General features: G+C 37.0%; 1 protein-coding gene across 3 annotated transcripts in view; it reads left to right on the forward strand.

The window, feature by feature from the left end:
• The first annotated feature begins 112 nt into the window (after positions 1-112).
• DDX46 (DEAD-box helicase 46) overlaps positions 113-15023 on the forward strand; it is a 55204-nt gene continuing 40293 nt past the window's right edge. For 2 of the 3 annotated variants that reach the window (XM_037015899.2, XM_037015900.2), the window contains exons 1-5: positions 113-307; positions 5913-6101; positions 7437-7580; positions 12115-12211; positions 14090-14255. In XM_037015899.2, the coding sequence (XP_036871794.1) occupies positions 291-307; positions 5913-6101; positions 7437-7580; positions 12115-12211; positions 14090-14255 (613 nt within the window). In that variant the 5' untranslated portion in view covers positions 113-290. Of the gene's footprint in view, positions 308-5912; positions 6102-6325; positions 6373-7436; positions 7581-12114; positions 12212-14089; positions 14256-15023 lie in introns of those variants that run through there. The other variant, XM_073221608.1, reaches the window with a different exon arrangement.

Genomic DNA, 15023 nt, shown 5'->3' on the forward strand with positions numbered 1-15023 from the left:
AGGGAAAACGCAGCAGGCATTTTTCGGTGTGACCGGCGCTGTGCGGCCTCCAGCCGCGAGGGGGCGCTGTGGAGAGGCAGCAGCTTCCGGTTCGCTTTTCCCTTCCTTCTGCCTCGGCTCCATTACGTCCTGTTTTCGTTGGCCGCTTTCGGATGGCTGCTCTCGGTATATCTGCTGCTGCCCTTTGAGGCTGTACCGCGTTCGGCGGGCCGAGGGCAGTGCGGCCTTCTCTTTTGTCCGGATCTCCTGCGCGTCGTCTCGGAGGGCGCTGCTTTCTCGAGGCTGGCAACATGGGCCGGGAGTCACGGTGAGGGAAGCGGGCGGCTTCCTGGAGTGGGGGAAGAGGCGGGAGTTGAGGCGGCCGCGGGGCCATGCCTGGCTCGGCGCGGCCCACGTGCGGCCGGCGCTGCCCGCGGCCACTGGAGGGGCTGGGCGACTTCGGCTGGGGGAGCGGCTGTGCTTGGGCCGGCCACGGGCACTGGGTTCCCCTGCGCCACCTCGGCGGGTTCGAGTTCCTCCAACGGAGCACCCCTTTAGGACGTCAGTGATTGGGCACCACGTCCCGCCATTTCCGCGGAGCCTACCCCGAGCCCTCAGTCAGTGGTGATCGCGGTTGAATCACGCTTCGCATCTGCAACATTTCCTCGGCGCCCATAGCCCTCTTTTTCAGTTCTTTGTGTGTGTGTAAAGGAGCGTGTGAACATTTTCACATTACCTACAATACTGTACATGACTAGGCTTTTAGTGGGCTACAGTAAATACTCGTTGCATGGATATTTATTCCGCAAATAGATTTCATTGTTATGTACTTTCTCTCCTTTTAAAATTATGGGCTGGGCGATCTTATTATAAGTATGATACGTCTTCGAAACTTTAGATTGTTACGTTGTCTGGGACCTTGGAGTTTTATCTTAGTGAGTGTTTGCTATGTGTTTAATAGTGTCTACTGACTGAAAGACGCTTTATATCTAGGATATGAATAGTAAAATTAAGTAATAGTAGTTTATTAAAGTATAGTTAATATTCAAGGAAATGAACAAAGCATAAGGGTAGAGTTTGATGAAATTTAGCAAATACATAAACTGTGAACCCATAACCTGGATAGAGATAAAGAATATTTCCATTACTACAGAAAATTCCTGTAAAGGACTTTTAAATCTCTCTAAAGGCATTGCTGCGCATCTAGCCACCCAGACGAGAAGCCTGAAAGTGATATTTATTTGATTCATTCTCTTCTCTTAGTGCCTACAGCCATTAAGATCCAGTACTGTGACTCCATCCCTGGTCCCTCTGACTTAATTTAGGCCCTGACTTAATTTTTTATTGTGCAGACTGCAATACCTGTCTCAACTTGGTTTATCTTTCTCTAATAGATTTCTCACACTGCAGCCAGACTGGCACTTCTGAAATAAAGATCATGTCATTCCCCTGCTTTCATCTCCATTGGTTCTTCCTGCTTCCAAGATGAAGTCAGACTCTAGCACAACCTTCAAAACCCTTTGAAAGAAAGTCCCTTTCAACCCTCCCCTGCCATCCCCCCTTGGCCCCTCTCCCCCCATGCCTCTCTGCTCTGCATGGACTGTACTGTAAGTTTGTTCAGGAAATAATGAATTCAGAGATGGGAAAGAGCAGGGAGTTAAGAGAAATAAGTCAAGAGCCCAGTTTGCCTACATATATACGTAAGCTTCATGGAGGGTTGAAGATAAGTAGGAGGAGGTAGGTTCTGCAAGGATCTTGGGCCCAGAAGGTGGATGGAGTGTATACTTAGCTTTGAAGATAAAATTTATTTTAGAGCCTTTGAAGATTTTGAGTAAGAGAGAGTGTGTGTTTGTGTGTGTAATAGAATCAAAATTGTGCTTCATAAAGATTACCTTAACAGTGATGAGTGAACAGATTTATGAAATGTACTCAGTAGATGGGTCTGATATAGAGTAGCTACAGTAGGGACTCTGAGGAGGTGATGTGTGAAAATAATTACAGAAGTGAAATTGGTCATACTTGGTTTTTTTTTTTTTGGTATCATTAATGTACAATTACATGAGGAACATTATGTTTACTAGGCTCCCCTCTTCACCAATCCCCCCCACAAACCTCATTATAGTCACTGTCCGTCAGCGTAGTAAGATGCTGTAGAGTCACTACTTGTCTTCTCTGTGTTGCACAGCCCTCCCCCCATTATACATGCTAATCGTAATGCCCCCTTTCTTTTTCCCTCCCCTTATGCCTCCCTTCCTACCCATCCTCCTCAGTCCGTTTCCCTTTGGTAACTGTTAGTTCATTCTTGGGTTCTGTGATTCTGCTGCTGTTTTGTTCCTTCAGTTTTTTCTTTGTTCTTATACTCCACATATAAGTGAAATCATTTGGTACTTGTCTTTCTCCGTCTGGCTTATTTCACTGAACATAATACCCTCCAGCTTCATCCATGTTGTTGCAAATGGTAGGATTGTTTTCTTCTTATGGCTGAATAATATTCCATTGTGTATATGTACCACATCTTCTTTATCCATTCATCTACTGATGGACACTAAGGTTGCTTCCATATCTTGGCTATTGTACATAGTGGTGCAATAAACATAGGGGTGCATCTGTCTTTTTCAAACTGGGCTGCTGCATTCTTAGGGAAAATTCTTAGAAGTGGAATTCCTGGCTCAAATGGTATTTCTGTTTTGAGCTTTTTGAGGAACCTCCATATAGCTTTCCACAATGGTTGAACCAATTTACATTCCCACCAGCAGTGTAGGAGGGTTCCCCTTTCTCCACAACCTCGCCAACATTTGTTGTTGTTTGTTTTTTGGATGGTGGCGATCCTTACTGGTGTGAGGTGATACCTCATTGTGGTTTTAATTTGCATTTCTCTGATGACTAGCAATATGGAGCATCTTTTCGTGTGTCTGTTGGCCATCTGAATTTCTTTGGAGAAGTGTCTGTTCAGCTCCTCTGCCCATTTTTTAATTGGATTATTTGCTTTTGGTTTGTTGAGGTGTGTGAGCTCTTTATGTATTTTGGATGTCAACCCTTTATTGGATCTGTCATTTATGAATATATTCTACCATACTGTAGGATGCCTTTCTGTTCTATTGATGGTGTCCTTTGCTGTACAGAAGCTTTTCAGCTTGATATAGTCCCTCTTGTTCATTTTTGCTTTTGTTTCCTTTACCCAGGGAGATATGTTCATGAAGAAGTCACTCATGTTTATGTCCAAGATATTTTTGCCTATGTTTCTTTCTAAGAGTTTTATGGTTTCATGACTTACATTCAGGTCTTTGATCCATTTAGAATTTACTTTTGTGTATGGGGTTAGACAATGATCCCGTTTCATTCTCGTACATATAGGTGTCCAGTTTTGCCAAAACCAACTGTTGAAGAGACTGTCATTTCCCCATTGTATGTCCATGGCTCCTTTATCGTATATTAATTGACCATATATGTTTGGGTTAATGTCTGGAGTCTCTATTCTGTTCCACTGGTCTGTGGGTCTGTTCTTGTGCCCGTACCAAATTGTCTTGATTACTGTGGCTTTGTAGTAGAGCTTGAAGTTGGGGAGTGAGATCCTTCCCACTTTGTTCTTCCTTCTCAGGATTGCTTTGGCTATTTGGGGTCTTAGGTGTTAACATATGAATTTTTGAACTATTTGTTCCAGTTCATTGAAGAATGCTGTTGGTAATTTAATAGGTATTGCATTGAATCTGTAGATTGCTTTGGGCAGGATGGCCATTTTGATGATATTAATTCTTCCTAGCCAAGAGCATGGGATGAGTTTCCATTTGCTAGTGCCCTCTTTAATTTCTCTTAAGAGTGTCTTGTAGTTTTCAGGGTATAGGTTTTTCACTTCTTGGTTAGGTTTATCCCTAGGTAATTTATTCTTTTTGATGCAATTGTGAATGAAATTGTTTTCCTGATTTCTCTTTCTGTTAGTTCATTGTTAGTGCATAGGAAAGCCACAGATTTCTGTGAATTAATTTTGTATTCTGCAACTTTGCTGAATTCCGATATCAGTTCTAGTAGTTTTGCAGTGGAGTCTTTAGGGTTTTTTATGTACAATATCATGTCATCTGCATATAGTGACAGTTTGACTTCTTCTTTACCAATCTGGATTCCTTGTATTTCTTTGTTTTGTCTTAATTGCCGTGGCTAGGACCGCCAATACTATGTTGAATAACAGTGGGGAGAGTGGGCATCCCTGCCTTGTTCCCCATCTTAGAGGAAAAGCTTTCAGCTTATCGTTGTTCAGTATGATGTTGGCTGTGGGTTTATCATATATGGCCTTTATTATGTTGAGGTACTTGCCCTCTGTACCCATTTTGTTGAGAGTTTTTATCATGAATGGATGTTGAATTTTGTCAAATGCTTTTTCAGCATCTATGGAGATGATCATGTGATTTTTGTCCTTTTTGTTGATGTGGTGGATGATGTTGATGCATTTTCGGATGTTGTATCATCCTTGCATCCCTGAGATGAATCCCACTTGGTCATGGTGTATGATCCTCTTGACGTATTTTTGAATTTGGTTTGCTAATATTCATACTTGGTATTTTATTTGTTGTGTGGAATGAGAAAAAGAAATATATTGACAGCAGCTGAGACTGTGAGCCTACTGATGGGATGATAAATGGTTTGGGAAGGGAAAGGTAACAAGTTTGGGTTTCAACATTTTGAATTTCATGTCCTTGAAGAATAATCTGGTGCACTTATTCCTTAGTGATCTTATCTAGGTTTATTGTTTCAAGTAGCCTTTATACACTGATGACTTCATTTATATTTCTTTCATGAACTCCAGACTCATGTTTCAACTACCTTCTGTACATGTACACTTGGATGCCTAATATCCTTATTTTCCACCATACCTCTAAATCTACTCCTCAGCCTTCCCCTCTTAGTAAATGGTAACTTCTGACTTTCTGCTTGATTCAGCCAAGGATCTTGGAGACACCCATGATTTCTACCTTGTTGCCACACTTGACATTTAATTAATCATTAAATCCAACCACCTGTAGCTTCACAATACCCAGATTTAGACACTTTTCAACAACTCAGACCTGACATTCTCATCCAAGACACCACTGTCTCTTGGATGATCGTGACAGCATCCTGTTTTCCCTGTTTTCCCTGCTTCTGCCCTTGCCTCTCCTCATTCTCCCCTTAGGAGCCAGAGTAATGCTTTAAAAACTAGTGAGGTTACGTCACTCATCTATTTAGTATCTTCCAGTAGCTTCTCATCGTAACTCAAAGTAAAAGAGCAAGTCCTTATAATGGCCTAAGAGGCCCTGCACGTTTGACTGCCCTGCTGTATCTCGGACCTCGTCCCACGGCTGGCTGGCTGGCTCCTTCTCCCTTTCTGCCTCACTTCCTCTCTCCCTAGAAGGTTCCTCCCCCATCTGTTTACGTGATTCTTTTTACTACCTTCAGGCCTCTGAAATACCACTTTATTAGCAAGACCTTCTCTAATCACCTACTATAAAATAGCAAACCTCCTGCCTCCCATTTTCTCTTTTTCCTTTACTCTGCTCTGTTTTTCTCCATAGCACCACATGATGTATTATACATTTATTTCTTTACCTGTCATTCATCCCTTCCTTTACCACAGTGCAGGCTGCTTGGGACCTAAAAGCAGGAGCTTGGTCTGTTTTGTTTATGGTGTTTATTTCCCTTTCAAGACAGTTTTTTTAAAAAAAATTATCATTAATCTACAATTACATGAAGAACATTATGTTTACTTCAAGACAGTTTTTATACATGTGTTGTAATAGGACAGTTCATTCTTTCCCCCCAATTTAAAAAAAGTGTATATATAAAAAGTTCTTTAAGTGTTTAATTTGTCTGCTGAGATTTTTTGGGAAAACTTAATAAAATAAATAAGATACAGTGTAAGCTAACTGTGTTCGCTAAGCTTAATCTTTAACTTAATATTCTAGCCACTATCGGAAGCGGTCAGCATCACGGGGACGCTCTGGAAGTCGATCTCGAAGTCGCTCACCCTCAGACAAAAGAAGTAAACGTGGAGATGACAGACGGTCTAGGAGCAGAGATAGAGATAGAAGGAGGGAGAGGTCTCGTAGTAGGGATAAAAGAAGATCTCGGTCAAGAGATAGGAAGCGTCTGAGGTAAGACATTAATCTTCAAAAGACCCAGAGTAAATTGGGTCTCAGCTAACTCAGGCTTCTTCCTTAAAAAGTGTGTTTCGTCTAGAATTCACTGACCCTTTGTGAGCCCCCTGCTTTAACCCCAGCTTCTTTAATTAGGTTCAGAAGTGATTTGCTCAGAACAAAGACTGTCTAAACAATACATTAAGTTTGGAAACTTTATGCTGTATTTCCTTGTAATCCAGAGAGAACCCTTGAAGTCCCCTGAAGAGATTAAAAAAAGAAGTAAAAGGTAAGGTAATATGCCATCAAGGGGGTTCTATTCGAATTTGGTCCCAAGAGAGTTGACCACTGTTCAGCATAGCCACTAAAGGCGACAGAAGAAGGAAACAGGACAGAGCCATCTCCAAGCCCTGCTTGCTATTTGAAACTATTTTGAAGAGCTGTTTTAGACTTAAAACAAAGAATACCCCAATTTTTATATTACTTGTACTTGTTTACATATTTCTTGGCACCAGTCAAGCAGTCATAACCTTATTGGAGGTGAAAAGCAGTCTCTAAATAAAAGTTATTGCCCCTATACCAAAGTACAATTTTCTCATTAAAATAGGAAAGAAAACAAGTTGTATAGGTGCTGTGAACTGGTCACAGAAAGAACTCTGACTTTCTTTTCATACACTGGAAAAAGAGATTGAAAAAAATACATGGTACTGGGAAAGTATTCACACATGATGATGTGGATAATGCTAAGTTAACTCAATTTTATATTGCTTGGTCCCAGGGACAGTTTGATAAAATTCAGTTAAGTGATTGTTAAGTGAAATTGGTGACCTAAGATTGGGTCTTCCCTTCTTGGTATGAAAGTAGAATCATAAGATTTTAGAGCAAGAAGGATTTTGAGATTTATCTAGTGATTCTCCTTATTTTATAGAGAAAGAAACAGAACCAAAGAGTTGATTTGCCCACATCAAGTCACTAGTTAGTAGCTACACCACCATAGAAATTCTTGTCTCCTAATCTTGGTATCTGTGATCCTTCCACAGCCCCATCCTTATACGTAGATTTAGGCTGTCTCTGAAATTCAGATTTTCTGTTACAGGCCTTAGATTTCAAATAGCTATTATAGATCTATGTTTTTCAACAGACATCATTTTGAAATTTATATCCTCAGTTTTTTCTTGATGACTTGTAAGAATTGGCTTTACTTCTTCTGTATTTAGCTGATTTGGTAGTTAATTGAAATCTCTGCCTTTGATAATGGTGATAATTAACAAGCATCTTTCAGCATGGGGAAGAACCATGATCTGAACTAGAAGCACTCAGTCATAGAATAAATGAAGAGTGTCCCTATTTCAGGCGTTCCAGAAGTAGAGAAAGAGACCGAAGTCGAGAGCGAAGAAGATCTCGAAGTCGAGAAAGGAGACGCTCCAGGAGTAGAAGCCGTGGCCGGAGGTCCCGATCCTCCAGTCCTGGCAATAAAAGCAAGAAAGCTGAGAACAGGTAATGTTATCATTGGGTTGGATCTGTTGGGTAGGTTGGGAACTGACTCTCTTCCCTATACCTTCCTTTAAAAAAAAAAATTCTGTATAAATAACTACTGAATTTGGCTCCTACCATGAACTGTTGGCTGAATTTTATTTTAATAGGTTATAAAGCTTATAACCTATTCAATTGGAAATGCTAGATTCTATTAGTTTTAACATTCATAGTACATTGTTCCCTTATTTAATATCTACTATTAGTGGTCAGAAATAAATTTTAAAAACATCTCTATAGGAACTTTTTTCCTTTGAAATTATTTTCTTAGATAGTCTTTCTAACATTGATTGACAAATAATTTTTGACTCACGGTATGCATTGCTGAATTGGTATTCAGGATGAGTGAACTTAGCTTTGTATTAAATGTACATAGTTTTACCTCCTGTGCTCACATGTGGAAGAACAGATTTGTTTTTTAACTTTACGAATGACATAGATTTGAGACTGCTCTCTGTTGTGTGTAACAGTAGTTCATTTTCGTTGCTGAATACTATTCTGTGGTATAAATATACTACTATTCATTCTACTGACAAAGATGTTTGGGTTATTTTAACTTCTGGACTGTTTGTGGATTTTTGTATATATATCCTTGTATACATGTGCATGAATTTCCCCAAGGTCTACATCTAGGAGTGAAATTACATGGTCATAGAATAAAAATAGCTTCAGTTTTAGTAGGTAATCCCAAGTGCTTTTCAAAGGGTATGTACTAATTAGACTCCCACCAGCAGTATATGAGGATTGTGTTGTTTCATGCCCTTGCCAATATTTGGTGCTATCAGTCCTTTTAATTTTTGTTAATTGGTTAGACATGTAATATTAGTATCCTTGTGGTTTTAATTTGCATTTCCCTGATTGCTAATAAGGATGAACACCTTTTACATGTTTATTGGTCATTCCAATTTTTTTCTAAAGTACATGTTCAAATCTTTTGCCTATTTTCCTATGGGGTTATTTCTCTTTCTAAAAGTTGATTTATAGACGGTTTTTGTTTTTGTTTTTCAATATCCTGGATAGTTGTTTTTGACACTTACATGAGTGCAGATGTATCCTCTACTCTGTGGTTTGTCCTTTCACTCTGTAATGATACTTTTAATGAACAGAGACTTAAAGAAGAAACAATTCACAATTCATTGTATGAATTGAGACTAACCTAGGCATTAAAACCTGACAAGGGCGGTATGAGAAAAGAAACTTATAGGCTATACTCAATCTAAACATAAAAAATAGCATGCCAAATCCAACAATACAGAAAAAAGATAATAAAATCATAACCTACTTGAATTTATTCCAGGAGTGGTAGGTTGGTTTAACATTAGAAAATCAGTGTAATACTCTGTATTAATAAGATTCAAGGAGAAAAGTAATAGTTACCTAGGTAGATTCAGGAAAAGTCTTTTATTCACATGTATTCATGTTTAAAAGTTCTTAGCAGACATAAATAGAAAAGTATTTGACAAACTGATTATCAAATTAGAAATGTCATATTGTCAAACAAGTCAAAGTCTTGATATCTTACAGAAATTAAAATAGTGTGATTTTAGTGTAAGGATAGGCAAATGGATTGGTGAAAACATAAAGAGCCTAGAAAGATCTGCACATATATAGCAGTTTGATAAATTACTGTGGTGACAGTTTTTTTATTAAGGTATTATTGATATATACTCTTATGAAGGTTTCACATGAAAAAACAATGTGGTTACTATATTCACTCATATTATTTGGCCCCCACCTCACTGTCCATCAGTGTAGTAAGATGCCACAGATACACTATTTGCCTTCTCTGTTCTACACTGTCTTCCCCGTTGAACGCGCCCCCCCCTCAACACACCATGTGTGCTAAACATAATACCTCTCAATCCCCTTCTCCCCGCCTCCCCATCTGCTCTTCCACATCCCTCCCGTTTTGTAACCACTAGTCCCTTTTTGGAGTCTGTGAGTCTGCTGCTGTTTTGTTCCTTCAGTTTTACTTCGTTGTTATACTCCACAAATGAGGGAAATCATTTGGAATTTGTCTTTCGCCACCTGGCTTATTTCACTGAGCATAATATCCTCCAGCTCCATCCGTGTTGTTGCAAATGGTAGGATTTGTTTCTACCATCTAGTCTGTTTCATTGATTTGTTGCTCTGTTCTTGTGCCAGTACCAGTGAATAGTATTCCATTGTGTATGTGTGCCGCATCTTCTTTATCCATTCATCTATTGATGGACATTCAGGTTGCTTCCCTATCTTGGCTATTGTAAATAGTGCTGTAATAGGGTGCATATGTCTTTTTGAATCTGAGAAGTTGTATTCTTTGGGCAAATTCCTAGGAGTGGAATTCCTGGGTCAAATGGTATTTCTATTTTTAGTTTTTTGAGGAACCTCTACATTGCTTTCCACAATGGTCGAACTAGCTTACATTCCCACCAGCAGTGTAGGAGGGTTCCCCTTTCTCCGCATGCTCACCAGCATTTGTTGTTCTTAGTCTTTTCGATGCTGGCCATCCTTACTGGTGTGAGGTGATATCTCATTGTGGTTGTTATTTGTATTTCCCTGATAATTAGTGATGTGGAGCATCTTTTCATGTGCCTGTTGGCCATCTGAATTTCTTCTTTGGAGAATTGTCTCTTCAGATCCTCTGTCCATTTTTTAATCGGGTTATTTGCTTTTTGGGTGTTGAGGTGGGTGAATTCTCAATTTTGGATGTTAACCCCTTGTCGGATATGTCATATAAAAATATATTCTCCCATACTATTCGATGACTTTTTGTTCTGTTGATGGTGTCCTTTGCCATACAGAAGCTTCTTAGTTTGATGTAGTCCCATGTGTTCATTTTTGCTTTTGTTTCCCTTGCTTGAGGACATGCCTTCAGGAAGAAGTTGCTTGTGTTTATATTCAGGAGATTTTTGCCTGTGTTTTCTTCTAAAAGTTTTATGGTTTCATGACTTAACATTCAGGTCTTTGATCCATTTAGAGTTTACTTTTGTGTATGGGGTTAAACAATAATCCAGTTTCATTCTCTTGCATGTAGCTGTCCAGTTTTGTCAACACCAGTTGTTGAAGAGGCTATCATTTCCTGATTATACATCCATAGCTCCTTTATCGTATATTAATTGACCATATATGGTTAGTTTTATATCAGGGCTCTCTAGTCTGTTTCATTGGTCTGTGGCTCTGTTCTTGTGGCAGTACCAAATTGTCTTGATTACTGTGGCTTTGTAGTAGAGCTTGAAGTCGGGGAGCGTAATCCCCCAGCTTTATTCTTCCTTCTCAGGATTGCTTTGGTTATTTGGGGTCTTTTGTAGTTCCATATGAATTTTAGAACATTTGCTCTAGTTCATTGAAGAATGCTGTTGGTATTTTGATAGGGATTGCATCAAATCTGTAGATTGCTTTAGGTAGGATGGCCATTTTAATTCTTCCTATCCATGAGTACAGGATGTGTTTCCATTTATTGCTGTCTTCTTTAATTTCTCTCATGAGTGTCTTATAGTTTTCAGAGTATAGGTCTTTGACTTCCTTGGTTAGGTTTATTCCTAGGTATTTTATTCTTTTTGATGCAATTGTGAATGAAATTGTTTTCCTGATTTCTCTTTCTATTAGTTCATCATTAGTGTATAGGAATGCAACAGATTTCTGTGTATAAATTTTGTGTCCTGCAACTTTTCTGAATTCAGATATTAGATCTAGTAGTTTTGGAGCAGATTCTTTAGGGTTTTTTATGTACAGTATCATGTCATCTGCAAACAGTGACAGTTTAACTTCTTCTTTACCAATCTGGATGCTTTTTATTTCTTTGTGTCCTGTGGTGACATTTTAAGCAGTGAAAAAGAGTGTTGTCAGACAGTACTAGGGACATTTGTTAGCTATAATGAAATAGGACTGCCTACCTCATTCTGTATACAGAAAGCATTTCCAAGCATATTTAAGACTGTATTAGATGGTAAAGCTGTGAACTTTTTATAATTTTATACAAGAGAAAATCTTTACCACTGGGTATCTTCATCTAATCTAGCAGAATTTCTAAGGCATTTTAACAAATACTGATCATAAGTAGGGAAAAAAGATCAACTAATTTAATTACATTAAAATTAAGAATTATAAGGTGTCATAAATAGGGTCAAAATCAAGGCTATGGGGATTTTAAATATTATTACATATATAAGTTATCTTGTAAAATATGTCTTGCTATGTTGCTCCATATGTTAAATTTTACCTCTCCTATTTAAATTTTGCAATTATGTTTATATGATATATCCACTGTTTTCTTGGGCGAATTTCCAAATATTTAATAATCTTTGCAGTTAGTGTTGTGGGATTACATTTTCATTATATTTTCATGGTGTTTGTTAATGGAATATAAAAATGCAGTTGACTTTCGGAAGTTCATTTCTTGCCTAAAGTGTAAAATGCAAGTCTGTAAAAGTATTTTTTTTAAATAAATGTTTCCTAGTGTAAGTGGATGATGTCTCACTCTTTTTCATCTCACTCATTTTCTCTCTCTTTTTGGTAGATCTAGGTCCAAAGAGAAAACAGATAGTGGAGAAGGTTCTAAAGAGAAGAAAAAAGACAAAGATGACAAGGAGGATGAAAAAGAAAAAGATGCTGGTGTATGTTTACTAACAAATAATCATACCTAATTTTTTTCTACAATCACAAATTCTTGTTACTTTTTTTAATGCCATGTTTTATTTTTAAATAAATTATAATTGTGTAAAATAAATATAAAATAATAGTTGTCCCCATGAGAAAATTTTTTTGAAAAATGTTGCATATCTATATGCATTATCTGTTTTTATAATTCTGTACCTTGTTTTTTGTTGATTTTTAAGTTACACATTTGATCGCTATGGAAGGACTTAAGAATGATAAACACCAGTATACCTTCCATCCAACTTAAAAAATATCATACTTGCTATTTTCATTTGTTATATATTGGAGATCTTTCTATAGCTGTATACATAGATTTAACTTACTGTTTTTAATGCCTTCATAGTGTTCTGCTGAAATGGGTAGAGATCTGTCCACCTTTTCATGGATATTTAGGTTGTTTCCATTGTGCAACTGTAAACAGTTGTGCATTAATCCTCATGCATAGTATCTTTTGTGAATATAGTATAAGGTAAATTGCTATCAGTGAAATGGTTTTGTTAATGTGTTTATTTACATAAATAGTGTCAAATATTTCTCTAGAAAAGTTGCATCAATTTTGAAGTAAGATTTTAGACATGAAAATGTTTGTTGCCTCATATCCTGGCCCACCTTGGAACTTTAGAACTTAATTTTTACCAGTGTATTAGGAGGTATTGGTATTTTGTTTTTTGAGTTGCATGTCTTAAAGATAAGTGAATATTTTTAAATGCTATGAACATAATATAAATTTATAATATACAGAAAGTATCTTAAGTTTATTTCCTATGTGTACTTTGAATTGTCTGTTCATATTTTTGTCCATTTTAGAATTTATTATAGCTTCACTTTTGTTTGAGTTCTGTTTTTTTAGTGGTTGTTTTTTTTTGAGGGACTTTATTGTTGATCAGGGTAGCTAAGAAAAAGGATACAATGTGAGAAGTTTGGAGGTCTGGTTTCTGAACTAGTTTCTTCTATTGAATCACCAGGTGACCTTGAGAAAAACTCATAAGCTTTCTGGAGCTCATCTTTAGAGAGAATGAAATTATAAAGGATATAAATTTAAGAGCAAAGCTTTTTTTTTTAAAGAAATTTATTTGAAAAATACAAATATAACCATATTCTAAAATATTTATAAAGTCAAGAATGCTTCTTTTTAATCCTAGCTGCCCAAAACATTATCACCATTACAATGTTGTTATATTTTCTTCAGCTGCTTTTCACATGTGTATTTCCATATGTGTCTGTAGCACTAGCATATATAAAATTTTGACTTCTATAATGCTTAATCTTTCAGTCCCTGGTTATGGCTGTGAAAATGATTTGCTGTCTCCTCTTGAGAATATTATTGATAATCTTAATAAAGGCCTTAGAATGGCTATTTCTAGGAAATAGACCTAAAGGCTAAAAGACCAAAATTTCTTTATCACGTTGAGGAGTAGCTTTCATTTACTCACTAGTTTATAATAAAAAATTGCTTTTCATGGGGGCAATTTTGGAGGAGTTTAGAGGATTTAAAGTAGAAAATAAGAAATAACTAGGGAACTTTGCTAATTTACTTAGTTTCTACTTTGAGGAAGAAATTGAATTCATTTGTGCATATTGCTTATGACTAAAATGAGATTAATTTATGGTTGAAGTCTTTCTGCTTTCTTAATTGATTTCATTTTGCTGGTTTATTTATAGATATATTTAAAAGATGTGATCTAAATCTGGTCTAAATTTAGGAATTTGTATGCACATCTATTTTTCATTATTTTTACTTTGGAAGTAATTTTTGTACTTTGGAGAAGTTATTGTTTACTTGAAGTAATATTTTTTATCCTTGTTTCCCTCTTTCTCTCTCTTTTTTCCCCCAGAATTTTGACCAAAATAAGCTGGAAGAAGAAATGAGAAAGAGAAAAGAAAGAGTAGAAAAATGGCGAGAAGAGCAGCGTAAAAAGGCCATGGAAAACATAGGGGAACTGAAAAAGGAAATTGAAGAGATGAAACAAGGGAAAAAATGGAGTTTAGAAGATGATGATGGTATATTCATTTGTTAAACTATAGCCTATGTAATAATTCATGTAGAGTATTTTAGAACTATGAGTAAATTTCATATTGGGATTTATTATGGCAAAATATATATAACTTAATGTTTCTTACTTAAACTGTTAATTGTACAGTTCTGTGACATTATGTACATACACGTGTTGTGCAACCATCACCACTGTCCCTTTCCAGAACTTTTTCATCATCCCAAACAGAAACAATAATTCTCCATTTTTCCCCATCTTCTACCCTGCATCCTGGTAACTTTTGTTTTTTGCCCATGAATTTGCCTGTTTTAGGCACCTATAGGTGGAATTGTATAATATTTGTCCTTTTGTGTCTGGCTTATTTCACTTAGCATAATGTCTTGTAGGTTCATCCATGTTGTAGTATGTATCAGGATTTCCTTTTAATGGCTGAATAATACTTTGTTATATCTATATACCACATTTTGTTTACCTGTTCATCTGTTAGATAAATGGGTTGCTTCCACTCTTTTGGCTATTGTGAATAATGCTACTATGAACATGGATGTGCAAGGATCTGTTTGAGTTCTTGATTTCAGTTCTTTAGTGTATATACCTAGAGGTGGAATTGCTGGATTCATATTGAGATTTTGAATGCCCCTTTTAATATTTTTGTTGAAATTTAAATGTAGTGTTCAGTAAGCATCACTGATTTTACTTTAGAATGGAGAGCTGGTGCTTATGGGCATAGTCAGTAAATAACCTTTAATTTTTTTACTACAAATGTTAGTAATGA

Source organism: Manis javanica, chromosome 14, assembly GCF_040802235.1.
Source record: "Manis javanica isolate MJ-LG chromosome 14, MJ_LKY, whole genome shotgun sequence".
Taxonomy (NCBI): domain Eukaryota; kingdom Metazoa; phylum Chordata; class Mammalia; order Pholidota; family Manidae; genus Manis; species Manis javanica.